This window comes from Erithacus rubecula (assembly GCF_903797595.1).
Source record: "Erithacus rubecula genome assembly, chromosome: 3".
In the NCBI taxonomy this organism is placed as follows: domain Eukaryota; kingdom Metazoa; phylum Chordata; class Aves; order Passeriformes; family Muscicapidae; genus Erithacus; species Erithacus rubecula.
The window spans coordinates 25278802-25306762 of record NC_136689.1 but is presented as its reverse complement, the minus strand read 5'-3'; the positions used below and the strand labels follow the sequence as shown (position 1 = coordinate 25306762).

The following is a 27961-nucleotide window of genomic DNA, read 5'->3' as shown; positions in this document are numbered from 1 at the left end:
AGAAGTGTTCAGAACAATAGGCCCTCGATGTAGAGAAACACTCACGCTGTTTCTCTGCTACAGTGCGAGAGCTGAAGCAAAAGCAATTTCAGGGGGAGGGATGGGAAGGAGGGGAGGGATAGCCAGAGGAGGGCCGGTGGGGGGGGAAGTCTTGCAAAGATCACAAAGTATCTTTCTATTTCAAGAAAGTGGCAAAGGAAAGCATCGTCCTCAAACGCTGTATTTGTGCCTCCTAATTATTAACTTCAAGTAGGCTCCCCCTGGTGGGGATGAAAAGGGCACGCTCTGAAAAGTGAGAGCCCGAAATGGGATTCTGATTCTTGCCCTATTTCACTTTTCACCCTAATTGCAGACTAGCACCGGGCATGCTTTCAGCTCATTATTCTCTACAGAGGCCTGCTAATGGTATTTCATCTACTGCCTAATTCTACAGCTTTAACATGGAAAAATTTCTTTCAAATTCAATACCAATGGGAACAAACTGTAGGTCTGCTTCTCTGCTTTTTGTTTAGCTGTTCAGTAACTGGATAAACATTAACCAGCTGGATAGTGCAATTATAATTTTTTTAAGGTACTGTAAATGCTTGCAACAGCATAGTATCTGGCAGCCTCACAAATATTAATGAATGCATTCTTGTTCCACTCACACTATTAAAAGTGATTAAGTACTTTCACAGAGGTCATGCAGAAAATGAATGGCAGAACCAAGCACCGAGGAAAATGCAAAGTTTTTTCCTGAGAGATACTTTTTAAGACATCCCACGGCACAAACAGAAATAAGCTGAAGAAATGCAATTAGAGAAAGAATTGACATTGGGCACTAATTATTTACTAGGAGCCTGTATGTACTTAGACATTTCCAATGAACTCAGCAAACAGCTTGCTCAACAAGATCAGGAGTAAGGGTTTAGGATTTGGATTAAAAACACAGAAAAAAAGTAAACGCTAATATTCCCCTCTTGGGAAATCATCTCTACTAATTATTTGTCTACAGCTTTCCTCAATATTGGTGTCTAAACTGCATTTGTAAACATGGCTCCATTATTCTGTAACAAGAAATTCATGTGCTTTTAGGAATTTCTTGCTGAACTGTATTAGAGAAAATTAAAGTTTTGAGCTATTATTAATTCTCTGTGGAAAACACTTCATTTGTACCAATAATAAGGGAAAAGTAAATATTTGGAGACAAATATATGGGAATTTCTGTGTTTATACATAGAAAGTCTCTGTTAATTGTGTTAGCTCTAAAGCTAACAAAGTCATCAAACACAATGGCTCAGGCTATTATTGTAACAATTTTCAAATATTGAAAGCTATCAAGAAGTGTAATCAAATGGCACCCTGAAAAGAAGAAACTTTTTTTTTTTTTCTGCTGTTAAGCTTGTAAGCTTCATGCATTTTAATGCAAAACTATTTTTTACATCAGTCACAAATACCTTGACCTCTGGGTATTTTTCTTATATTTTAGAAGTACATGCATAAACAAAGGCAAATACAAACCAATTTGTATTTTTTGACATGTATTTACCCTTGATCAAAATTTTTTTATTCATTTATGTAAGGTTATGTATTTTTTGTTTGTGCTCAGTGGTGACCAGAAAGCCTTACATGAGCTTCTTACTCAAAACACCAAGGCACAAATGCTGTAAGAAGATTTTCAGCTTTTTCTTATATTGTCTGGAGGGGGGAAGAAGTGTAAGTATTTAGGATAAGGATAAGCACTTCTTTGGCAAGTATTTGTGTTGACACATGCCAGCAAAGCCTCACAGATTGTTGTTCTCAAAATCAGCAACCATGCCAAATAGCTCTGGTTTATTCTCTGTTGAGGACACACTATCTCCTTTTCATTGCTTTCATTTATTTCAGGTATTTTTCATTTTCTTGTATGGAATTTTTTTTTTTAGGAATCTTAAAATGACAGTGCCATAAACACACTTTTAGTACAGAAAGGAATTTTTAACTAAAAAAATGGTCAATTATATATTTGGTAAGAATTATCATCATCTAGTATTGAACAAGTTATGAACAAGAGGAAACTCCTATGAAGTAATACGTGGGGTTTTGTTCTAATTCATATTTATTTGTAGTAAGAAATGGTGAATCAAAATGAAATGTCTCTCAGTCTCCATCAGATATTATAGCAGCTTACCACAGGCCATTCACATCTCTCCTGTCTTTAATAGCCATGACTTCTTTGTATAGAAGACAGAGATTCTCCTTTCTCCTGTTTTAGCTTAGATTTATCCTGACATTTATTTGTACTCTTGTAAGACAATGCTTTTTGTCATATTTTAGAAACTATAAGCTCATAATGAATTTGACTTTCATCAGAAGGGCCAGGACCAGAAATGGAAAGGGTGCAAAATTTCACATAAGTCTGACAAGGTTGAAGATACTTTCAGCTGGAGTTCAGCTGTGCAGGACACAGCAAAGGAAAGAAATGTAGGAGAAAAGTACCAGGCATACCAGCTGTAGGAGAAAAGTACCAGCTGTCTGTTCTGGAATAAAAAGATGACAGGCCAGAGCTGTTATGTTGCTCAGCACAGACTCAGAAAATCTTCTCCAGATCGACCTCAGAGACATGTTCCCATCTGTGACAAAACCCCTAAAAAACCCTAACAGCTGCTTGTGAAATGGTATCAAGGAACTACAGAGAACCAGTAGCCTGACACATACAAAGATTCTCCTTTTCTAAAGAAATTGATGTAATTTTTGATCCATGTTAAAAAGTGTTTGTCAAGAGTAAAAATATAATTGCAATACAAAACATAATTTTTAATAATTATTCAGGGACAATATATGGAAAATAATTGCATTTATAGCTATGCATTGTAAAAGATGTCAGTGTTAGCTACAAATATGTTTGAGGCAAATTTTCAGTATTTGAAACACTTAATCTTAAATTGATATATAATAGAACCCAGGAAAATCATATCCTATATGACCATGTAGGGTCAGTTTTGTCCCTGCTGCATTACCCTTTCTGTGATTTTGGATACAGCTGGGAGGAAAACAAGCAGAAGGAGAAGGAGGAGGAGGAGGACTGCATGTGGAGAATCACAAGAAATGAGTGTTTCTGTGCACTGGCCTTCACAGAACTCTTTGAAATTAGTGCAGAAGTCTTTGGCCTCTTCCACTGCCATAGTGTGCTCCAGAAGAGCCTTCCTTCCAATTCAGCACAGGAAAGGGAGAACCTCTTTCCTTTTTCCTTTTCTACATCTCCCAAAGACAAAGCAGAAAGAGGAGACTTTCATAACTCCTAGGCATGCAATCCAGTAGGATTCTCTGAATTAAATATAGTGTGTGACAAGTTTCTGTAACTAGCCAAGAGGCAGTAGTATCTCCTGCAGTGTTTTAAATGCAGGTAAACTGTGTACCACAGCTGATAGTTTCAGATCAGACCAGTGTGCAACCTTTGTACTGGGTCAGTTCAGCCCCATAGGTGGAAAAGTTTGCTGCTGCACTGGACAAATTCTGGAGTCATTATATGAACCTTGTTGGGAAGTGAAAGAAATTAAATGAAAGAAAAGTCATAGAAATGGGACAAAACAAATTTTTCATGCTGTTCTTGCAGCCTGTTCCTCTGAAGTTCCTTTACTTATCTAATCCAAAAGATGGACAAAGCTCATTTCAGCATTAACAATCTAAAGTCAAGTCTCAGCTGAGACAAATTTGCATGAATGATGAAAGCAGTTTTCAAGTGTGGTATTATATATTTATTTTTTTAAAAGTAAATGTTGACGTTTTGATTTTTCTGGGGCACTACTTATGACCCTCTTGGCTTTGTTTTGTGCTTTGAAGTTCAAACTAGTGACCAGCTGTAAATGGGTTTAGAGCTCCCTGACCACTGTGGAAGCAACTGGAGCAGATGCTTAGGACAGAAAATTATTTAGTCTGGCAAGCAAATCAGGAGGATATTTTCAGAATAATAAATCAAACTCACACCTCTGGAAAGACAGGACATGAAGATATAGATCACTGATTTTTGTGTCCCTGCCCTGATGAGCAGAAGTGCCACAATAGCCCTTTGTTGTCTTTCCACCAGTCTCAGGCTGACATTGCCATCATTCAGGTCCAAGTGACATTGATTTGTCTGGATTGTTTATAAGAAAGTAAGGCAATGAAAACCACCATTTTATGTTTCTCCAGCTAAACAGGTTTTCCAGAGAAATGCAGTGAAGATGGGCCTGCCTCTCAGCCACCTGCAAACACCATCCAAAGGCTGCTGGGCAGACCAGAGCCCACATTATGATTTTTAAGTTGTCCATCAGCATCGTCATTCCTGAGATGCAAACTCGGGGTGCCCCATTCCTCCTCCAGCTGTCTGGGAGGCTGCTCCTCTGCAGCTACCTTGCCCTGACAGAAACATGGAAGGCTCATTAGGGCAAGACCTTCATGTTCCCATCTATGAGCAGCCTTGGAATAAATCCAGAAGAAAACCAGATTTTTTTTTTTTTTTTTTTTTTTCCAGATGTTTCTGGTGCACAATCGGGGGAACAAAAGCCAAGGGCACCCAGCCCTCTCCAAAGCCCTTAGGGCACTGCAGGGCAGAGGTGGTTGGGCAGGTGGCCGTGTTTGAGCAGGGGGACGGAGTAGTGCCACCTTTTTCCGTGCCGTGGGGCAGAGTTGTGGCATCCAGGCGGGCTTTTAAAAATAGCTTTGGCTCTGCCGAGGCAGCAGCATGTGGGAGGGAGGGTGCGCCGGGCTGCAGCTGGACTTCACCCTCGCACCAAAGCGGCCGCGCTCCCGGGGTGGGGATGGAAAGCGGGGCCCGGGGTGGGCGGACTGTGCATGTGCGCGCCTGTGAGGTAAATTACTACTTTTAAAAATATGGATTTATTTTTATTCCCTGGTGAAGACCGGGGCGGGCTTTTTTCCCTCAGGATCCTGAGATCGCTGCGCTCCTTTCCCCGCCCCCCCGCCAGGGCAGACGGGCGGCCGCCGTACCTGGCGCCCTGGGCCCGGGAGGAGCCGCCCCGGCCCCGACGGCACCGGCGCCGAGCAGGTGGGAGCGGCGGAGGGGCTGGGGGTCCCCGGTGCCCCCGGCTCCCCTCACAGCTCCCCTCACAGCCGGGAGCGCCGGGCCGGGGCGCGGCGGAGGGGCTGGGGGTCCTCGGTGCCCCGGGCTCCCCTCACGGCCTCGGCCAGGCGGGAGCGCCGGGTTTAGCGCGGCCGCCGCCTCCCCTCGGACCCCGCCGGGGCTGGGGCTGCCCCGGTGCCGCGGGGGCAGGAACGACTCGGCGGGCAAAGTTGGTGCCGCGGTTCGGCCCCGGGCCCGGGCAGCGAGGGCAGGGGCTGAGCGGGACACCCCCGGGATGTGGGGGCCGGGCGGGACACCCCCGGGATGAGGGGGCCGGGCGGGACACCCCCGGGATGAGGGGGCCGGGCGGGACACCCCCGGGATGTGGGGGCCGGGCGGGACACCCCCGGGATGAGGGCGCTGCCGGCGGCGGAGGAGCACGCGTGGCTGAGGTCAGGCACGGGCGGTGTGTGCGCGGTGCTGCTCCTCTTGTTTTGTCAAGCACGGGTTGTTTTCCGGCGGCCGTGGATAGCAAGAAGTTTTTTTTTCCCCTACTCCTCGTCCTTGAAGTATATGCGCTGGAATAGGGCAGCTGAGAAAAGGGGGCTGAGTGATTGTGAAAAGTGCCGCGCACTAAATACTTACGTGCATATTGGAGGGGGAATGCTGAAGAAATGTTGGAAAAAAGCTCTTAAAGCTTTTATAATAATTAACATGGATAAAATTGAGACTAAAATCTAGTGACTTTCTCATCAGCCTGTTGGAACTAATACAGAGCGACAGGGAATGTGTTGGTAAAGGGTAGCGTGCGGGTTTTTTATTTCTCTTTGGATATGCTCGGAGTTTGCAAAGGCATAGAGATGATGGGTTAAGTGACAGACTGCTTCTCTGGGGTTGTGGAAGGAAGCTGGGCTCCTTCAAGAAATTCAGGAATTTTGAGAATAGGGAGGACACGAGTCGAGCATGCCTTTGTTTTGTTCGGTCCTGAAAGTGGAATATTACTAAGAGAGATTTCTGAAAGATGGAAAAGTAAGTCTGATTTAGGAGAGGAAAAACTGGTATAAGACAAAGTTTGATGCTTTCCACACAGAACGGTCTCGGGGCAGTCTGGATATATGGCTAAAGTCTGCAAGTGCTCCTGCTGATTCAGAGAGTGACATATTGCTGAAACTGCGATAGCAGTGATACCTGTTACAGTGCGCGCTGCACGAACCAAGTCGCTGAACTGCTTCGTGATACAATCAGTGCTTTCAGTTTCTCCATCTGCACATGCAGTACAAGTTCCTGTCTGTTTCACAACGTGTGCTTGTATAATCAGTGTTAGCATCTTCAGTTCGCGTGCTTTGTACTGAAGGGCGAGCCGTGGGGCAGATGATCAAGGAAACGAATGCAACTTTACCGCGTGGTGGCTGGGACACTTGTTAGGCACTTGTGTGCTGGGGATGGTTCCCGGTCACTGCGTGAACCTGCGACCCAAAACCGTGTCCCGGCTGGAATGCGCGGGCGGTGCAGACGCTGCTGCCACCTCCCGCGGCTCGCACGGGACATTGCCCTGCGTGCACAGGAAAGGTTGAGTCTGCTTTGCTCTCAGGCTTCCATGGGCAAGACAACATATGAGGAGCTCAGTGTGGGACCCTTAAAGCAGATTGTGTAAGTGTGGTTTTTTTAATTGGTAGACTGCTTTGGCTGTTTTGCTGCATATGATGACAAAATCTGGGTTAGACTCATAACCAGAAAGAATGCTGTGGGAGTTGATGTTTTTCCTGTAGAAGATGCAGGTTAGGGATTTTTAAGCAGAAAAAAAAATTTAAATTGTCTTTTTTAATAAAGGATATATATTCTCTGAAGACAAGGGTGTATAAATAGTTTGACCAGCTTTGCATATAGACTTTGGTTGCTTAGGGGCAGATGCAATGTTTAATTCATTAGCTGCAGTGCTCAAGTTATTGCTGGTTTGGATCTATGCCTGAAAATAATTGAGATGCACTTGAAATTCAGATTCTTTGATTGCACTGCACTGGAAAGGGCAACATATGACTGTATTTATCAAATCATGTAGTATAATACAAAGCAACTTCCTCTTTTTGTTCTCTTACTCCTTCCACACCTACAAGAGGAAATATAAATAAAGATCCTGAAAAATCTTGATTTCTGTTACTGCAGTAGGGGAATGTACAGTCAATGTTTGGAGTCTGTACATAACAACTACTAAATCTGAAATTGCAGACAGTATTTAGATAGTTGTTTTTGGTTTTTTTAACAGTAAATCAAAACATACCAGTGTCACTTCTCAGCAATCCCACCATAAAAGTCAGCAGTGTTTGTTGAATGTCCTAACATGATGTAGCCAGATGCTAATAGATGATCTTTATACTTAGTAATTTTATTGCTTGATGAGGTCGGTATTTTGGGAAACTCATCATCCTCTGAAAAGAAGACCTTGAACTGAAAATAATATCTTAGTCATAACAAATAGAAAAATATTTGCACATTTTAATACAGATGTTGAGAACTTCACAATAGAGTAACACAATTTACTATTTCACATCTAAAATAAATATAAACTTGTGTTAAGTATTAAGAAGTTTAATATTAATAATTTAAAATATTTTAGCTCCAAAGAGAAGCAAAGGAAAAGTCTGATATCAAATCTCTTTGTTTGTAAGTCATAACTCACCCATAAGAATTACATTATATTTTCAGAGGTATTTGCTTTTGTGGAAGCTTTTCTGCTCTGTGTTCTGGGGCTGGGACAAGTTCTGTTCAGTCCTGCAAAGTAGGTGAGACTGGACAGGCTCAGCTCAGCTTTCTTGCCCTGTAAGTTACTGATCCTGCGTGTGTGGGAGCATCTGCTGCATTATTATTTGGGTATTTTATGCAGTTTATTTAAGTTCTAATAAATGAGATCACAGATGAAAAGTTGAAACTCTGGGGAAATAATACTAGGCTCTCCTGCACCAGAATAAAGATTCTTACCATCTTCAGATTTTATATTAAATTAGTATCTAAATAAGCATAATAATCAAGTGAGATGCCCAGTAAAGTCTTTTATCTACAAGTCTTTAGTACTCACATTACACTGAGTTACCAGTGGCTGCTATGCAGTTTTGAGGTGCAGATTTCTGGACTGCCTTCAACACTGTTCTTATAGATCTTCCTCAATTAGTCTGTGTTCTTACACAAAGTAGTTACTGTCTTTGAAAGACTGAAGCTTTCTGAAAATGGACTTATAGTAGCAAAATGTTAATGGTACTTCACAATTGCTTTTTTATCTGTGGTCATTCTGCATCAGGGTTGTCTGGTGGCTTTGTAGCCAGGATGAACAGAGATATAAAGAGTACAATATTTGCAAACAGAATAAAACGTCCTTGGAGTGTCCAAATTGGAAAGAAAGAAACTGTATTTTCAGACATAATTTTATTTTTTTTAATACCCCCACCTTAATTTGACTTCTGAGTATCATGAAGTGGACTCATTCAGTATTACATACATGACATCTGTAAAGCTGCCTTTTGATTGCTTTGAAAGAATGTGAAACAGCTAAAGGGTTTTCACAAGATTCAAAAAGCATGTTTTCATGCCATGGTAATTGAAACAACAGCTGAAACTGATTTCATCACCAGAAATATCTCTGTCTCAAATAAGATCATGCATGGAGAGCCTAATTCTTCTTTGCATTGACCCTGTGTCATCTTTCACCATTGTTACAGATACATAACCCTCCGTGGTGTGAATGGTGTCACTCTGCAGCCAGCCCAGGCAGAGCAGAGCAACATAGCAGCTATGTTACAGCTGCAGTGCAAGGGCTAAAGTGAAAAGTGGAGGCAAACTGGGCCAAAAGTCCCTACATTGTTAAGTTCACTGAGCATAAGAACAGAAAATTCAGCATGAAAGTGCTTGCTCAGTCTTGACTCTGCTCTTGCAAGTGTGTCAGAAAACTAAACAAACTGTGTCTGCTCTGCAGACTCTGTCTAATGGATGTTCTATATCCTCCATCTACACTGGTGGCAACTTCTGTGCCTGCCTTGATAAATGAAGTGTTGGCTAGAAATTGCAGTGCTTCTGCTTCATTCATAAGGGAGAGGTTAAATGAGCAAAGTGAATGAATAGGTTTGGAGATAGTGACTCTTTGTGTTGGTCCCTTTCATGAGCCATACACAGGTCTCTAAATGACTGCTGTACCATTTAACTTTTTCTAGTTACTATGTCATGTTTTCCTCTTTTCATTATAAGTAACAAAAAAACCCCAACAAAATAATGAAAAACAACAACAAGAAAAAAAAACCATAAAAAAGAAAAAAAGAGGAGAACAGAATATGGTACTGCATCACAAAAGCAGGTCTTGGGGTCTTTTGTTCTTCTTTTGTACCCTGTTGTTTTAAAGCCATTATGTTATTGCTGTTCTAACTGGCATCATTTTGTGTGAGAGAAAAATATGTATGCAGCAACAGTACTGATGTGTATAAAGTAGTCCTGACAGGTTTTTGGCTTTTGTCCAAATCAGTTACACATTTTTCTATATGCTAAAGAAGAAAAAATAATGCTATATCTGTTCAAAATCTATAGATCTGCTGTTAGGTGAGTAGACACATAAAGAAAATCATGAGGCACATAAAAGGCAAGCCAAGCTTACATACCAGGAAAACAGACTGGGGTTTTAGCAACTCACTTTGAGAGGGAATGTTTCCTTCTCTTGGGGATATGTAAATCACTGCAAAAATATCTGTCAAATTCTGCCTGGGATTTGGACAGAATGTTGCTTTTATTGGTCAGTTGTGTGAGTGTGAACAGCTTAACATGTTAGTGATGTTACTTCTGTTGTGTTTCCTGGAATATTTTAGAGTTAAACCCTAAATAACTGATTGCAGTTCTACTGAAAACAAAGGAAAATTTGGCATAAAAATTTAAAAAATAGTTTGATTAATCCCTGGATCAGTAAATTGGCAGAGGGGGTGGAGACTATCTCTGCAATATACTGTGTGAGTGATAGATGTGGGGCCTAACAGGGCATTTAATGCAGAATGAAAGCCTTTTTTTAGCCTTGAAATGACTAAGTAGCAAGGAAATTATGCAAAAGCGGATTGTAAAAAATATCCTTGGATCAAGTGATCATGAGTTTACATTGATTTAACAGTAGGATAAATGATGCAGTCCCATGTGGGGGTACTTGGACTTGCTCTGAACAAGCTGTACCAAGAGCTACAAAGGCCTGGAGTAGTTGCAAAATGAGTATGTTGTGGTTACTTTGCTCCTTTCCTCTGCCCAGACCTGTTTGACCTGCCCATAGTTCTCCAATAATTCAATGTTTTATCCAATCCATCAGGTGGGACTTTGTACATTTGCACTAATACTTACCAGTTCTAGTCAGGATATACATCCTGATACCACTTAGAATCACATTTTCTATGTTTTCTCAGAGCTGGATTAACCTAGCTCTTAATTTCTTCTGTTTTTCTCAGTACTGGTAGCCTGTGCTGAACCTTTAGTATCATCATGCAGAGTAACTTACTTTTGCTTCATGTGCAATATTTCTTTTCCCAGGGCAGACAGCTCTACATTTTAAATGAAATTACTCTTTTTCCTTGCCTTGCATCAACAGCAGGCAAAAGGTGCAGTGAATGGGGAAAAGGGAAAAAAAGTGGAGAGTGGGAATGGAGAGGCTGGTAAACCACTAGGAAAGGGGAGAAATATTTACAAAGGGAAATAAAAAAAAGAGGATAGGCCAGATCCAGCCTGGTTAATGTGAAAGCTGAAGTCCAAAGCTAGCATAAAACTTTCCAGAATTCATGGAAACAAGTAAATCCTCATCTTTAACCTTCTTAGTCTGATGGTAGCAGACACTGATTTTTCTGAAAGTATACTTGGGAGCTGTTCAAAGAAAACCACTTTTCTCCTTTGTACCTATGATAGATACAAATGCAAAAAAAAAAAAATTCTATTGCCATTTAATCCCTAGAATCATTTTCCTTCTCCATCAGGCAGCAAAGTTAGTTGAGTATTTTTGAATCCCTGATGTTCATTGCTTATGCCATGTGTACAGGTAGGTATCAATCGCAATTCTCTCTCGAAATATAATGCCTCTCCCAAGGAATTACAAATGAAGACCTTTAATAAGTCAAAGGGCTGAAACTTCAATTTAATAAACTCATATTGTTTTTTTCTCAGCACTTTGTTTTATTAGCAATTCACAACTAGGCCTATAAATCACAACGACTTTTGTCAGGATTTTTTTTTGTTGCAATTGCAAATGACTGTAATTTGTTGCTCATTGTACAAAGTAAAATCATTGTCCTGAGTAAATGGATGTAAGATTGGAGCTAGATACTTTGTGCACTGCCTTTAAAAACAGCTAACAATTTTCTGTACAAGAAAGCACTTCTGCCTTTATGTACATAAGAAGTTTGATATGAGCTTTGACACTTAAGGGAGAATAAGAACATATTGCATACTATTTTTTCAGAGCAGTGAGTTAGTTAAAAAAACAAAGATGAGATATTATGGTATCATAGCAAGGCATTCTTAATAACATAGGGGTTTATAGTTATGTACTTGTAAGCATGGAAGCCTTACCCTGGTGTAAACAACATCTGAAATGAAGCTATCAATTGTGTCACTGAAATGGGACAGCAGCTTCAACAGGATTGACAGAAAAGGGCATCAAAGTGAAAATGAATGTTCAGTTTAATTTGTTAGGCCATTAGGGCTAACATTTTTACCACTAGAATGGAATTTAAGTAATCACAGTTTCATTGGAAACCAGGATCAAAGCTTCCCATTCTTTCTTTGAGGTAAGGATTTTTCTGACAACTTATTGCTGCAAGTGACCAGATCATTGTGTTTTACATCCCTTGTGAAAGACAATTCTCCTTGGCACATGCAGTGACCACAGTCCATGCTGGGGCCTGTATTGTAGGAAAGCATGGTGCATGTTGAATTGCAAAATTTATGGTTCGTGCATTTCCAGTATTATTCTGTTTCTTAAGCTGATAGCTATCAGCCTGACATGGCATGCATACAGGTTTCTATAAATTTATCTTTCAAAATGTAAAGCTGTGAAAATAGGACCTCTGAAAAAATATCATATGGTTGAAAGTGGAAATTTCAGGATTATTTAAGAACTGGATTTTTAAAGTCCTCTAGTCTTCCAGTACCCACATTTGCAAATTCTTTTCACTTGACTGGCATTTTAAAACAAGGTTTGAGCTGTCTGCAGCAAATATTGAAAAGCAAGATGCTGAATACTGCCTTGTTTGCATTTTCCATTTTATGCCAGCTACTTAATTGGAAAGCAAAACTTTCTTCTGTTAAGGGAATTGGTTAAACAATGTTTGGAATTTTTTTTGTGGAAACCTTTCTGTGTACAGATATACTTTTCAAATAACTCTGTATATTGTAAAAAATTATAGTCAGTAAACATATGAATAACTATAAAGGAATATATCATTAACAATGATGTGAAAACAGACAAGTAGCTTCTTAGCAGAGGCTGCAAAACTTGCAAATGCTAACCTGAAATTACCTCTACATAGAGAGTTCAAATGCTGCTCACACTGATACTCTTGAGGAGTATAAGAGTAAACAGCTGTCTTCAGAATCTGGCCGTGACCTTGAGCATCTACTGAGCTGCACTTTCTTTGGCTTAGGCTAATGACTAACTTTGCTATTGGCTGTATATCAAATTCACCATTGTTTGTATATCTGACAATGAAACAAGCCATGTCTGTCTTTGTGTGGATGATGAGGTATTCATTTCAGGGAAACCCTTTGTATAAATTGTTTCCTTTGAAAAGTTATGTCTTTGTGCAAGTCCTAATTACTTCTAATTTACCTCATTTGTCTTTTGACTCTCTAACTTCAGGTTAACAGTACTACAGGCACAACATGTTTCTTCTTGGTGTGTGTTGTTCTTTTCTCTCGCTCCTTATTTAAAAGAGGATGATGAATTCTCTTATTCTGCTCTCTTACCATCAGTCTTCTATGACAGATCCCCATGGAGCAGAGGAAGCTACACCCTGAAATAGCCATATGTAGGGATGTGAAGTCATCTGTGCAGCTTTGCCTCTGAAGGGAGGTTTGTCAAGGCATAGCAATGTAATTTCTGGCCTCAGCACCATAAGGAACCCAGCAGAGATCTGCCCACAACACACATGGAATTCAAATTCCTGTAGCCTCTGCTGGGTCAGCACTGGACAGTTTGTGACAATTTTATCAGGCTTCTGACAGAATAAGAATCATAGTGGGGTTTTTTCAGGCAGAAAGGGGAAACAGCCCTTAACTGCATTAAGCCTGGTGGAAATAGTCCAAGCTGAGGGGAACTTACAGTCCTTGGCTTAAATTCAGGATACTGTTATGTGCTGTGAGACAATCCTACAGACCCTGTAGAAGACAAATGCTGCTTAGAAATGTTTCATCAGGTCTTTAATGGAGAAAGAGTCCTTCATTAAGGTTTGCATATTCCAATGGAATTGAAAAAGTCAGATTCTGCCTTAAGTTACAGTAATGTAAATGGTGACTGAGAGCAGAAATTTCTCCCAAGTTGTACACAATTCAGGTGTACAGCTGTTAGGAGATAGTGAAAGCCTGGAGATTTCTTAGTCAGCTGTGGGAATATACATGTGAAAGTCATTATGTATTAGTAAGATGGGTATGTATATGAGTATTTGCCTTCCTCCTGTAAATGAAGGTTCTAACAGTTGCACACTTTTGCACAATTCTTAAAAGTTTCAAATGCAGCAGACTAACAGTTATTTTGTGAATGAGGTTATTGCAGGGTAAAAAAGAGACAGGATATTGATTCTTTCTTGTTGGGTTCTCTAAACACAAAAAGTCATTCACACTCTAAAAATAATAAAAATATGTAGCATCCAATGCTTAAATATCAAATTGTTTTACTCTCTTAAAATTGAATCTATACAAGCTCCTTCCAAACAGAAGTTTTTTTTCCAAGTCTTCCAGTTGTGTGATAGTGACAGCAGGAAAGTTGATCTGTGTAACACACAACTATTGTTCTCTGTTTTTAATCTTGTCTGTAGCTACATGCATTGTATTGTCTTTAAAAGATCTGTGGAGTTCTCATACCAGTGATTTCAGCTGTTCTTCAGTGATGTTTTGCAGGGCAAATGGGCACACAATTATGCTAATTTTCTACTTTTGAGATCATGAAAATTGAGCAGATGCTTATTGATGTTGTTTTTTCACAGGTAATTGTGAAATTATTTGACTTTTCTGTTGAAATCTAAGGACTTAAAAGCTATAACTCAGAACAGTACAGTTAATGAGGAAATCATATTTGATTATATAAAAGTTGATTAAAAGATAAAACCAGCTTGTGGTCTACTTTTCTCCTTCAGTTTTTCATCAAGAAAGTAAGACCAATATTAAAGATAATCTCTCCTGCACACCTTTGAAATATCTACCCCAGCCTTTCCTTTGAAGGAAGAAAACCTGTACATTTCCTCAAAGCTGAATTACCTACTTCAGAGTGTGCAGCTGCAGTGATTGCAAGTGCAGTAGTAATGAACCTGTTATTTTGCAGTCCTTTCTCCAATTTGTTTACAAGGGTCAGATTTTCAATTCCAGCTGTATTGTTTCATGACTATACCACCTAAGGATATTGTCCATTTAAAATACACCCCTATTTAGAGTTTAGTGCATTAATACACATTATGCACATTTAAATAATTGTGATTATTTTCCCTCTGTCTTTTCCCCTTCTAGACATTGCACTAAATTAAAGGTACAGCTCTTTCATGCCCTCCCTTTCCTTGATGGGTGAAGATATTTTAGAACAATTTTTGCAGGCACACATGTGGTGGTTCTGCTGAATGTCAGTGTGTCAGGAGACATGTGAACTGCTGTCCAAAATCCACTGTTTCTTAGAGTGGCTCTCTGCTCCCAGCAGGATTTAGTTTTAGTCTGAGCCCTGCACTGAGGCTGTGGCAGTGATGCTTCAGGAAGAGACCTTTGGGAAGCACTTGGATCAGAATTGGTGCATGTCTGGTAGCTGAATAAAGTTAGAATAAAGCTCAGGCAGAAAAGCTTAGGCAGAGGTTTTGAGTTTCCCACAGGCAAATCCAGCACAAGGTTGAGAGAACAGTCCATGAAGAGAAAGATTTGCACCTCCTCTGTCTTGTCTGACACTTGAAATTAAAGTCTGGGTGAAGACTTTATTTGGGCCTTCAGAAATCTGGAGCTTGAGTTCTTACATTGATGACTGCAGTCTTGTTCTTAAACCCAGCTGCTATTCAAGCACAGGCTGTGAGAACACGCAGAGAACAATCTGTGACACCTGAAATTACCAGGTTCAGAATTATCCTTACCAACAGAACAAAAGAAGACCAATCATTTTGAGATCAGAGAAGAGTAATAATGTTTTTTGACTGATAAGAAGTTCACTGCCTTGTGAAAAGTAAAACAACTCGAAAAGTATAACAAGTCCTTGCAAATGCACTTTTGAATTACAGTGCTTATATTCCACAAAGCTGATGCTAAGCAGTAGGAGAAACTATTTTGCTTGGAACAAGGTAGAGTCATCTGCAGTGGAATGCAAATCGGAACAAACTAAGAGAAGGAGAAATTAGGCTGGGTGTCAAGTAATCTGAACTAAGAGCTTCCCAAGGGAAATAATAAAAGCCACATTATTTGGGACACCTAAAATTAGACTTCAGAAAGCACTAAAAAAAACGTGCAACCTTGCTTTGGTAGGGAGATGGACTAGAAAAGGCAGGGTTTGGGATTTTCTTCTCTTTTTTTTTTTTTTTTTTTTTTGCAATAAATTCTACAATTGTTGGGCTTAATTCTGTTCTGTGATATTTAAATCAAGGTAAGATTTACATTGCTTATTGCCTTAGGAAACTGAGATTTAAAGATATAGGCTTGCGCTCTCCACCTGTTGCCAGCCTTTTGAACAGTATCTTTTTATTTCTGTCCCTTAGGGAGAGTTCAGACCCCTCTCTTCCAATTATAGGTATGTATATTTAGAGGAGTGGAGAAAGGGCACATGTGCCTTAAGGATCCTTTGTAGCATTTCCCTCTTGCCTGGCTCTTGCCAGACTCTAGAACTGATCAATATGATACTCTTTTTTTTTGTTTTGTTGTTAATTTGGAATTTATTTAGATTATTATGCGAAAATCCATAAACTTGCCATGTTCTGAAGCTATTTTGTGAAATTACTGAACATGGTTTATATACATAGATATATATGTATGTATATGTTTGTGTGTATATACGTAATATAATGAAGGAGAGGCAAATGAAATACAACCTTTAACCAAGGAACAATGTGTTCCTTGTAATATGTGTTGTTATGTTGAAAGTCTTGCAGCCTTCTCCATAATTTTCTTCCAATACAGTGCATGTGATATTGCTGCAGTAATACAAAAGAGGTTATCATAGCCAATCCTACATATTTAAAAGTGTAGATTGTGAAATTATGTTAAGAGCCAAATGTTTTTTATTGTAAATTAGCTTGAAGATTCCTGCATTTATCAGCCTACACTGCCTAGTTGTGAGACAGCAGTGCTCCTTTCAAAGCCCACTGGAACAGAGTCCATGTGTGGAGAATGGTTCTTCATTGTGTAGGCATTACCCTGTAACAAATACTGCTGGTATTGTACACAATACCATGCCACAGCCATGACATCAACCTCTGAATTTGTGAAATAAAAATTTGGGAGGTAAGAGACTAAAGAAGGCATGTCAGCAGGATTTTCTGAAAGATGGTTCATTCATGGAGGGCTTGAAACTGTGTGGGAGGAAAGCTATATGGTGTCTTCAGTATTTCATTCAAGGGCTGTGTGTTATAGCCCCACATAATGCATTTTTCCCTGATGCCACTGGATAGGAGGATATGGGAATGGGATACATGGTAAACCCTTCCTCTGCACTGAGTTTTGGATTGTAGATGGTCACACAGTTTCTAGTCCTTGAATTAAGGCTGCATCATTTGGAGGAACAGGTGCTGGGGCAGGGACTGGTGGAGAGGCAGCTAGAAAAGTCATCTGATGGCATTTCAGATTGTGACTTTTAAATAGCAGGAGCTGATTCCCATTTCCTTTCTCCCACTGCTGCTACCTCCTGCTGCCATTCATGTGGTCTGCCACAGGAGCGTGGGTTGTATTTTTTTTCCTAATTTGACTAAGAGCATATTCCCCATTCTAAATCCTTAATGAAGACAAAAGGCCTGTATTGCAGGGTAGGAAGATACTAACCCGAAACATATTATTAGCTGGGAAGACTCATTCTCCTTATGTCCATGTTTTTGAATGGCTTAATTGAGGAAAAGAGATATCTTCTGAAAATGGGTTTTTGAATAGGGTGGAATGGTGGAGATGCTGTGATGCCAGCTTTCTTGGAAAGCTTCATTAAGAGATTATTAAAGTGATTGGAACCGATTCTCTTACAGATCAGGGTGCTTTGCTATGCCAGCCCTTTGCATAGCAATCTCTCAAAGGAGAGAGTGTTTCAGAGGCTCTGCGTGTTTAATTTTTGACTGGTCTCTCATTAAATATTTTACAAGATAGAAAAGGAGCAAAATACTCAGATATTATCAGGATATTGTTCATGTACACTAGGTAAGAGGTGAATAAGTCTGTATGTACGTTTTAATTTCACTGCCTCTTCCAATCTAACCCTCTAGCAAAACAGCCAGATATTCCCCTCAAGACTGTAACTCGCCTCATTTCTGTGTTGTCTTCTCTCCTGAACTTTCCCAGATTTAACTGTCACGCCTCCTCCCTACACAGATGATTCTGGAAAAGCATGGAGTGCCTGCTTTTAAAAATGAAGGGAGAAACAAGGGGAATAGGGCCTGGGAATTGTGGTATTTTCAACTTAACATCAATTTCTAGTAAAACATTAAAATGTGAAAAATGTTTTTAAGACCTTTCAGGAGTCAGGGAAACAAATTATTACCTAGAGAGATGTATAATGAGTAAATGTGAGAAACCAATGAGATTTCTTATTAAGACAAAGCCTTGCAGAAAGAAAAGACAAAGCTTATGACATATTTTGTGTTATTGTAGGACTTTTGACACTATTTCATATGATGTTTTGAAGAGTCTCAGAAAATAATCATGACATGATGGATGTAGAACAAGATGTAAAACTAGATGTGTTCAGAGTATTTATCCAAGTGTCACTAGCAAAAGATTTCAAGCATGGCTTGCAGAGGGTTCTCTTTGGCACTGCCTAGTACTTTCATTTGCAACTTTACTAATGAAATACAGGGGTTTCTTGTTAACTTTAATGATGACTGAGTCATGCTGAGGGCTGGGTTGGCTATGAAAATTAGTGATGCACTCTAATTCTGCAAAAGATTTTATTTAAAGAAAGCATATGGCTTTTGTTGGAAGATATGTGCCTTTTTGTCAGTGTACTACTAAAGAATTGCGAAAATTAACATTTAAAAATGGCAGGAAAACCACTTGATTTTAACTTTTGAGATGTCTCATTCTTCATATATCATTTGGTAACAGAATAATTAACTTGTGGAATTATTTCTTTATTTATTATTAAATCATGAAGGGTTTTTTCCCCACTTTTTTTCCCTTTAAACATTGAGTAAGTCCACTGAACCTTAAAAAGTCCCTTACTCTCTCCTTAGAGCAGCGAAGTTCTGGCTTAAAGTCAACAGAGTTTTTTGTCCCAGCAGGAGTGTCTGCATGTGGTCCACTGTGATTTGTTCTCTGCAGAGTTGCATTTCAGGGCTATGGGCTAGGTTAAGGCAAGATGTAATAGTTGGACAGGCTAGCATCTATGCTTTGGTACTCATGGCACTGGTCCAGATCCATGAGCTTGCTCTTAGATGTATGTTGTCATCATAACTGTAATGAGGCTGTTCATGCACTATAAAAGTCTTCAGTCTGCTGAGAGCTCGATATTTGGCCGATCTTCAGCTTGCAGTGTATAAACATATTCCTCTCTGTTTTTTCTTTTTATTCTTCCACTTTTCCTTGTCCTCCCTTCTTTCTCCTCAAGGGCATAGACTTTGGCTGTATTTTTCACAACTGCTGAAGCTAGAAATCCGAGCGGATGCCTGTGCCACCACCACCACCTCCACCTCCTCCACCTCCACCTCCACCACCTTCTGGAGGGCCCCCTCCACCACCACCACCACTGGTAAGACTGGCTTTTATTTCTATGGGGAAAAGCTTAGCTGCAGCAGTCAGCTTAGAGCCCACAGGATTTTGGCATGGATATTCATAGCAAATATCTGGGGCAGATGTTTGTTTTGTTGGCACTGGTTCTTCTGTTCATTACAGCAGTGGTCTCCAAAGTGAGGTGTGTGGGATGATCCAGTGGTGTGTGGGTTGAAAATACTGGAACCTCAGTCACACATGTGTGTACTTCATAAAGAAATAAACCTATGTATATTGGTATGCATGCTAAAAAATTTTGTTACTGATAGGAGTGCATGATGAAAATGTTTTGAGATTATTAGAGTGCATATGGTGAGAATATAGCATTTGTGAATACTTTTCCAGCCAAAGGGAATTCATTTTTGCATTGGTAATATACAGATGGTAAGTATTAATTTCTTCATCCTTCTTACAGCTCCTATTAAGACTCACAGTGTTCAGCCGTACATTTTGCCCTTTCTAGCACACTGTGTCTTCCTGGGGATACAGCACAATATTCTTTTGTACATGTGCAGGAACAATTACAGCTTGTAACAGATCATTACTGTGTGTCATGAAGTAGAACATGTGCCTTGCCAGCATGTTTGCAATATGAGGAGGATGCTCTGGGTGAACTTTCAGGGTATTACATTTTCATACCTTCACAATCAATTATTGTACCTGTGGTAAAACCTGTTTAAGTAATTTCTTGAATTTTGTGATTAGTTGATCATAACCTTTTCTGCATTGAAATTCTTAGACTTTTTTTGAAAGAGTGGAACCTGGCACGGTTGTGTTCAAGTCATAAAATCTCTCCTGATTTTTTTTCATGTATTTTTCTGTCACTGCTATGTTTAGTTGCAGAGTATGTCATCTCTGTAGCAAAACAGTACATGGTACTTCAAATGTACTTCAAAGTACTTCAAGTTTATTTTATTTTCCCCCTTTATTTTATTTTATTTTATTTTATTTTTATTTTATTTCTCCCTTGCATTCCCTGGCACCCCTGCCTGTTTTGTTCCCAGGAAGGTTGGTTGATTTTGTTTAGTATTGTTCATAATGCTCTTATTTTATCTTTTTTCCAGAAGGAGGTTTCCTTGCAAGTTTCTCTCTGCTTCTTTATAGGCTGAACCATTTTGTATAACTCTCCATGAGTTGTGGAGATGAAGAGGAGGAGGATAAAGACAGCAAATATGTTTGATTATTTTCAGCATTCAGTTTCAACTTTGAGCACCATGAGCAGTGTTTCCAATTAGCAATTCTTCTGGGCTGGTACACAACCTATACTTAGATGCTGAAATAAGTGGGCTGCATATTGTGAGCAGCTTAATGTTCACAACTGCAATTAAAGTCAACAGAAGCTACAAATGTTCTTATCCTAATAAATTTAGATCGGTAAAGTATCCAGAAACATTTTTAGACTCCTCTAACGTACAACAGTTATAAATGACTTGAGAAAGCTAAAAGGATCATTATGAACAAGTTTGGGATTTTTTCTTTTGCCTTCCCTTTTCTGATGACTAACCCACTACCATGATAGGGTTTTGACAAAAGAGGGTTTGTTTTCCTATTGTAGTTGGATCATTGTGTTTCAAATGGGGTGATCTCTGTATAAAATATGTAGAATTTAGAGTCAGCTCAATCTTGGTGACACAAAACATGCTAGATGTGTTTCTATTTAATGTCTGATATTGAAGTCTTGCTTTTAGTAAGTCTTGATACTAAAAAGGGTATATGAATCAGCACAAATAATTAATAAAATAGGTGGCAGGACATTGTTTTTTCTACAACAGCAAAATTACTTTTCTCTGTCAAAACTGAATAAGAGACAAGATCAGGAATCTGCTTGGTGAGTTCAGCAAAAGCGCAGAGTAGGAGGCAGCTCTCCAGCTGGTGCCAAGTTACAGAGTAAAATCTCTGAGCTCAGGAGTCTGCAGAAACTTGCTATAGACCCTATTTTCTTTTACTAGAAAGCCCTTTTCTAGAAATTGGCATTTGTCTTTTACAGTTGCTAAACTGCCCAGCTGTTGTTACAGCTGCCAGATCTACAGTTGGGGGATGGTAGAGGGAAAAGTTTTAATAGGCATATAGCTTTAAGGAAAACCTTCAAAGCAAATAAGTTGTTATTTGGCCAACAGCTGGAAAAGTTCCAAAGTAAACAGCACAGTAATTTTTATTATACTGGTAGGATTAAACCAGGGTAAGATTTGCATGTTAGCAATTAAAAGTTAGGTTTTCATTTTGCTATTGATATGCAGGTGAGCCACCTCATGTGATTTATGTTTAAAGAAAAATATCTGTGTGTAGGTGGGAATTTTAGAATCCTGTTGTTTTTCAGGATGCTATTGCAGGGGTACCATGGACTTGTCTTGCTTTTCTAGTTCTGGATGAGAGCCATACTTTCCTCTTGCTTTCACTACCAAGAGATTTTTTTGCAGAAGTAGTCACCACATTATCTTTTTCTCTGCACACTTCCATTGCAAATATTGTGAGCCTTGATCCCAAATAATTTTAAAAACCTTACTTCATAGCTTTTTGTCCTGTTAACTCCTTCTTAATGCAGAAGAAAGTTATTTCCTAGTGGTTTTTAGCCTTCTTCCTACTGTTTTCTATGACTTTTGGACTTGCTGATGTTCTGTAAGTACTTGTAATGAATTTTGTTTACAAAAGTTGTTACAAGACAATACAAAGTGATTTGGAGCTGGTATTTAACACATGCTACAAGCTACCTGTGCCCAACAACTAAAAAGCTACTGGCTGTTAGAGCAAACTTAAAAGGAAACAAATTCCTGGATTTCTCATGAGGAGTGTCTGCTGTAGCAGATGTAGGCGGCTGAGTCAAAATGTAAATATAGCTAATTAGATTAATTGAGCATGTCTTCAAATGCCTGCCTTCTGGGGGTCATAGAGATGAGAGGGGTGAGTAGGCAGGATAAAGCTGTGCCCCGATGTATTTTCTGGCATTGGCTTACAGAATTCAATTGTCTTCTTGCTGCCTTTTTCTCTACGCCTTAACAAAGCACACTTAGATAGGAGGCATAGGGTGTTTGTTCTAAAGCTCTTTTAATTTATGTACATGTCATGTAAGGTGGAGATTTTTCATAGAGTTTTTGTTGGTGGTCTTGATGAAGAGAGTGGTAGGTTTGGAATTTTATAAAGCTTTCTGCTCATGAAAAATTTTATTTTATACTCCCTTTATTTCTTTTACCACTCTTGCCTTTAAGTTCGGCATATGAGGCAACCAGGTTAGTTTTGGTATTTTCTGGAGTAGGTGTCACCTCAGAGACTGGTTAAAATTTTTCTCTACTTAATTTCTCAAGAAAAGAATCAAGAGAGAATTTTGCTTTGATAAACCTTGTTCACTTATTACATGCAGTGAAGGCTGCTTACTGCTGTGTACCTTCCATATATATGGATTTATAATGTCAAAATCAGTCATCACCTATTAAAATGTTAATATTGGAGGAAGTGTGGATGTGTATTGGCCCTGCTGGGTTGTGCCTTACTCAGAGATGTTTGTTTAATGACTCATGTGTTTGTGGAGTTTAAGAAAATACTTCTGCTCTCTTTAGAATTGTTATGATTAAAGTCTTAGCATAGAAATTAACCCCCAAAATCACAATGGTTTATATGATTAAAGTTTATAAAGTAGTACCAGGTGTTTATTTGCTGCCTTGTGACACACTAGAAACTAGGATAGCAGGAGGAAAAAGTAATATGCTTACTTTGGTGACAGAAATGTGAAACATCAAACAATGATGAATGCTAGACTACATGAAATTAATCATAATGATTATCTTATTCTTATTTACTTAAAATTTAAAAACAAAACCAGAATTACTGTTGAAGATAAGCCTGTCAATGTTTACCAAGTTTGTTATTCTCTTTTTATTTTCTACTCTTGTAATAGAAAACTCAGAAAAGCAATTTCTCATGATATAATGCTGTGATAAAAGCATAATTTACACAGAAGAAGGATTTCCAAGGTTCAGAAAAACATAACCTGATAGTTTTTCTTGGAGGGACGTTTTTTTCCCCTCCTTCATGCAGTTGTTAGATTGAAAACCTTGCTGAGCAGTTTCCTTCAGCCTGCACAAGAAATTCAGAGAGCTACAGTGTTCATCTGAAGTTGTGTAGGAGTTGGTTTTGCTCCTATGACATTTAGCACTACTGTTCTTTGGAAAGAGAACAAACAACATATGTAAAACATCTTGGCTGAAGATAATGATGATTTATGGTATTTTGATTTGGTCTTACCCAATATAGTATGAGTGAATATGTGCATATGAGCACTCACATGCATAAATTTTTGGTCATGCTTGCTAATTATTTATTGTAAAAATTAAAATAATTTCTCAAGTTTCTATTCAGATTCCCTAAACATGCAAGTGTAATACCAGAAAAACAGAACTGTTCATGGTGCCAATTATGTAGGAATATGTTTATTAAAATTTTATCTGAGCTAAAAGGTCATATTTTGTACTTTGTCATGAGTCTCTAGGCCAGAAGATACTGAAGGACAATATTTATTGCTGATAAGTAAAGCACACACCAGAGTGAGAAGAAGTGCAGACTTGGTAATCTTGTTGGTGACTGATTGGATCATACAGAGTGTGCTAAGGGCTGAACAAAGCACAACTGAAATTTTTGAGTGCTTTGTTCCAGACAAAATAAAGGATACTGATTTGTAGTGTTTTAATAATATATCATATCTCACACCAGTCTGCTTTCATAAAGAAGTGAGAAGCAATCACATAGAAAAAAATTCTCTTTGTGTGGTTTATTTGACTTAATTTTCAGCTGTTGGAAAATTGGGGTTGCATAGCTATGGCATCTCAAATTATTGCTGCTGTAGCCTTCAACTCTTGTAGTCAGCAACCACAGAAAGGGTCAGTGGGATCTGTGAAAGGTGGGAAAGATGAAGAGAAAACATAAATACTAGGCTAGCATTGCTCTGTTTTATCTGGACAGGTCCAGAGGCATGGGCTGAATATAGTTCCTAGTGCTAATTTTCTTGAATGCTTCACTTGAGAACTCTTATGTCACTGTTTTAAATGTATTTAGATAATGAGTTCTGTTTTGCTGGTTTCTTCATAATGCCTTGTGCTCTACATGTCTGAAAGGAGTGGAACACATTTGAAGAGCATTCTCTCTCTTTGTTTTTCATCTGTATAATATACAAGTATGGAAATTGCAGAGTAGAGTTACCAGCTGTAAATGATCCAGCCCAGGTACCAGAAGCAGCCTAGCTGCAGACAACTAATAGGTTAATTTACCATTCTAATCACAAAGTAATAATGCCCTTAAAAGTCAGTACTCCATCTCTCATGTATGCAGTGGCTGTACATTAAATTCCATCTGTCAATTAATATTATACTTTTAGCCTTTTAATTAAGAGAGAACTGAAAATTATAGTAACGCTTGTGTAGGACTTCTCTGAATGACTGGAAGTGAGAGTGCAAGAAATGCTACTTTCTCACTATTCTCTCTTGGGTTAACCATAATTTTGTGTGGATGCTCAAAGGCATTTCAGAATGATCAATAGCTTCCACCCAGGTAACTGGGTATGAAAAATAGTCTAGTGTTCTCAGAGAGAGATTTATTTATGTATATGTTGTTACATACTGAAATTTTTGTTGCCACTACTCCTGGTATCCCTTGTCATTCTGGGGACTCTGCTATGGTAGACAGAGAGAATAAACAGTGCTAGTGTCACCAGATCCCACTGTGATGTTTCCAGCCTTGTGGTGTTTGATGTTTTCATTGCAATGCCAGACCCTCAGATTTTCTTGTTTATGTAACAGTTTTCCCTTTCTTTTCATTGATGCAGAGGCAGTCATGGGACTTTGAATCCCAAAAATTTAGAAATCAAAAGATGAAGTTCAAAATTATTTTGAAGCCAGTCTCAGGGTATTTTTGGTATTTGACTTGTGACCTTTCTGTACTGCTGGGAAACACTTTAGAGTAGTTTAAATTTTATACTGCCTCCACTTTGGTGGCTTCTGTTACTGCATGTTTTCTTTTAGTATGAGAACAGTCAGAATTCGCATTTAAAATGTGGGTGTCAGAAAGTTAAATGCCTACAGAAAAGCTCAGCAGGTATAAATGATCCTACTTATTCTGTTGTATTTTTTGTATTCAAGTACAGAAATCCAGCAACCCACACTGGAAAACCTTAAGTACACCCTAGTGAATAAGCCCAGTGCTCCATTTGAGGCAGGAGCAATTGAATCCTTTAGCATACAAGATTTTTATATTCTCTGATACAGCGGTGTTAGCATAAGGTGCAGAGGGCTTATTGGGTGCAGTGGCATTGGTTTCTGGCAGTGTTTGACATGAGCACTGGGAACACATTTAGAAGAAAGTTGCTCCTGCTATGCTGGTTTTTGTGTTCTGTTCCTTGCCATTGTGTGCTGGTAACTTCAAGCAGGTGCAGAGCAGGCACCAGGCTCTGCTAACACTGAAAGGCATCACGATTTGGGACTAAAGCCAGGACTAGGAGGTGGCAGTAGTGCCAGGAAGAGATCTGTAACAACTTTTCCACTACTTCCCTCGCTGGGAGCTGAAAAACAAGGTCAGTGTAGACACAGCCTATCTAAGTACACACATTGCTTGATGACCTTTTCAACCTGGCAGGTTCAGACTGCAGAACTTTGTGCGATGGAGACTGAGATCATGGTTAATCAGTACTGAGCTGGGTGTAGGTGGAATTGTCAAGTGCTGGTCCTGTCATTCTCTTGAAACAATTATTTTATTAGCTGCCAAGAAGCTATTTGGCAGGTCCCCTTGTGTGGGTTCCCTCAGAAATGTTGGCTGGAGAGTGAACCCTCGCATGGGAAGCATTTGAAGCTCAGCTTGCTAGAAGGCTGAGAGAGTGCCATGTTTGCCCAGGCAGACCAAGTGCCAAGAATTAATTAGTTTTGTTCTATGCAACACAGCAGAAACACAAGAAGGGGCTCTGATCTCACAAATGACTCTGCAGGTGGAGTCCTGCGCTGTGGTGGGGTCTCCATACTTAAAAAGCTTTAAATCAGAGGTCAGAGCTCTCTTGTGGACTGAACCAAAACTGTCAGGAACCAGATCTCCCAAGCTTCTTTAGAAACAAGCAGTTTAAAATATTTAAAATAAAAGAAGACATCTACTTTCCTGTTGATATTTCTTGGATTTTTCCTTAAACTGGAAGTGGACATTATTTTGATTATTTTGTTTGGTATTTGACTGTGCATGAGTGAAACCACACCTGATGCATATGTAATGAAAATACAAGAAGGATGACAATGTTTTTCTCTGTGATACTTCTGCTTGTGATGTGCTGGAAACAGGATTTATTATTTTAATAAGCTCCTTTTGTTCTTACTACTGCTTTTTTGGCACACTCCTGGTGGACACTTTAGCTGGTTTGAGAATTCTGTGTAGAAGCAATGCTCTTGCCTGCTGGGCAAACTGTTTCTGCTGCAAATGTAAAATCATTAATTCCTGGCATAATTCTAAACTAGTAATAGTGGATTGATCTTGGAATCAAGTTCCAAATTTCTCTGGGGTTTCAGATTTCCTGCTGAGCTACAAATGGATAGGTGACTTCTATAATCTTGTGCTATGTCAAGGAAGGACATGCTGATCATCTTACAGTGAGGTTTCTGGTCAACTTCCATATTTTACTTTGTCCCAAAACAACCTCATTCCTTTAATAAAAAGTTATTACATTGTAATTTGTTAGACTGTTTTGGCATCTTACTGGAAATGTTACTTTTTTTCTGTCAGTTCTGCTTTTGAAAAGGATGCAGTCTTTGGGAAGCTGAATTCATTTAAATACCTTAGTCCTGATGACTACAGGAATCTCCTTATGGAACACTTGTGGTCAGCAGCTTGTAGTTAAGTGGAAGGAAGCTAAAGAGTAAGTTGCTTGCAAGCAGGTCTCCCCTGTTCTCTCTCCACTCTTTTTTTTATCATCAGTGGTCCCAGAAGGGCATTTTAACAGACTCTTGCCCTTTGAGGCCCCTTACTCAAGGCCTGTGCCCTTACAAACTGTTGCAAGAACCAACCTAATGCCTGACTTTCCTTCAAAGGAGTAGGAGATTTATGGCTGGATGGGGACCCAGTCATCATCTTACCCTTCATGCTCTCCTGCTTGGAAAGTCTTGTGGCACCATATGGGTGGTAAGAACACTCATCATCCTTCCTCAGATGTTTAGTAACCACAAACAAGCTATGTTTTTCTCTCATACTCTCAGCTATCTCTGACATGATGCACATACAGCATTAGGCAGCTAGCTTCACCTTTTTGATCCTCTTTTCTGAAAAATCTGTATTTGTTTACACCAGACTTTCAGTTATTGTTAATATAGAAATACTATTTGGAGAATTTTTTTGTATTTCCAGTGGTTTCTGCTCTTTCTTAATGCTTTATAGATTCTTAAAAGTTTAGATGTTTTAGTTGTCTCTCATTATTGACAAACATTTTCTTTGACCAGACCTGGCACCATCACATGACTGACTGCACTGCCTCCACAGCTCTTGTTTATTTTTCCCTACCTGCTGTTTTAGATGTTGGTTTTAATTGTCCATCTCCATGTTTGTAGGTTTTTTCTCTTGCATTTTTTAAGTTGGGTCTCTGAATCATGACAGATTGAATGCCAGAGAAGGCCAGGACTAGCTCAGGAACTTGGTTTTTTTATTTTTTTCCCCATAAATATTTGTCTCTGTGATCAAATATCCTGCATCCTAGAGCTTTCTTCTCAGTCTTTGTCTTGCTGCACTGTTTGCCTTCCTTAAAAGCCAAACCTGAGGTGTTTCAGCTGCAGTGGTGAAAATCGCTTGCCCCAG

The 27961-nt window shown here is 39.2% G+C and overlaps 1 protein-coding gene across 4 annotated transcripts in view; it reads left to right on the top strand.

Annotated features, from left to right (window-relative positions):
* The first annotated feature begins 4683 nt into the window (after nt 1-4683).
* WIPF3 (WAS/WASL interacting protein family member 3) overlaps nt 4684-27961 on the top strand; it is a 35213-nt gene continuing 11935 nt past the window's right edge. For 2 of the 4 annotated variants that reach the window (XM_079300160.1, XM_079300157.1), the window contains exons 1-2: nt 4846-5005; nt 18999-19139. In XM_079300160.1, the coding sequence (XP_079156286.1) occupies nt 19053-19139 (87 nt within the window). In that variant the 5' untranslated portion in view covers nt 4846-5005; nt 18999-19052. Of the gene's footprint in view, nt 4804-4845; nt 5006-5960; nt 6671-18998; nt 19140-27961 lie in introns of those variants that run through there. The other 2 variants (XM_079300159.1, XM_079300158.1) reach the window with 2 other exon arrangements.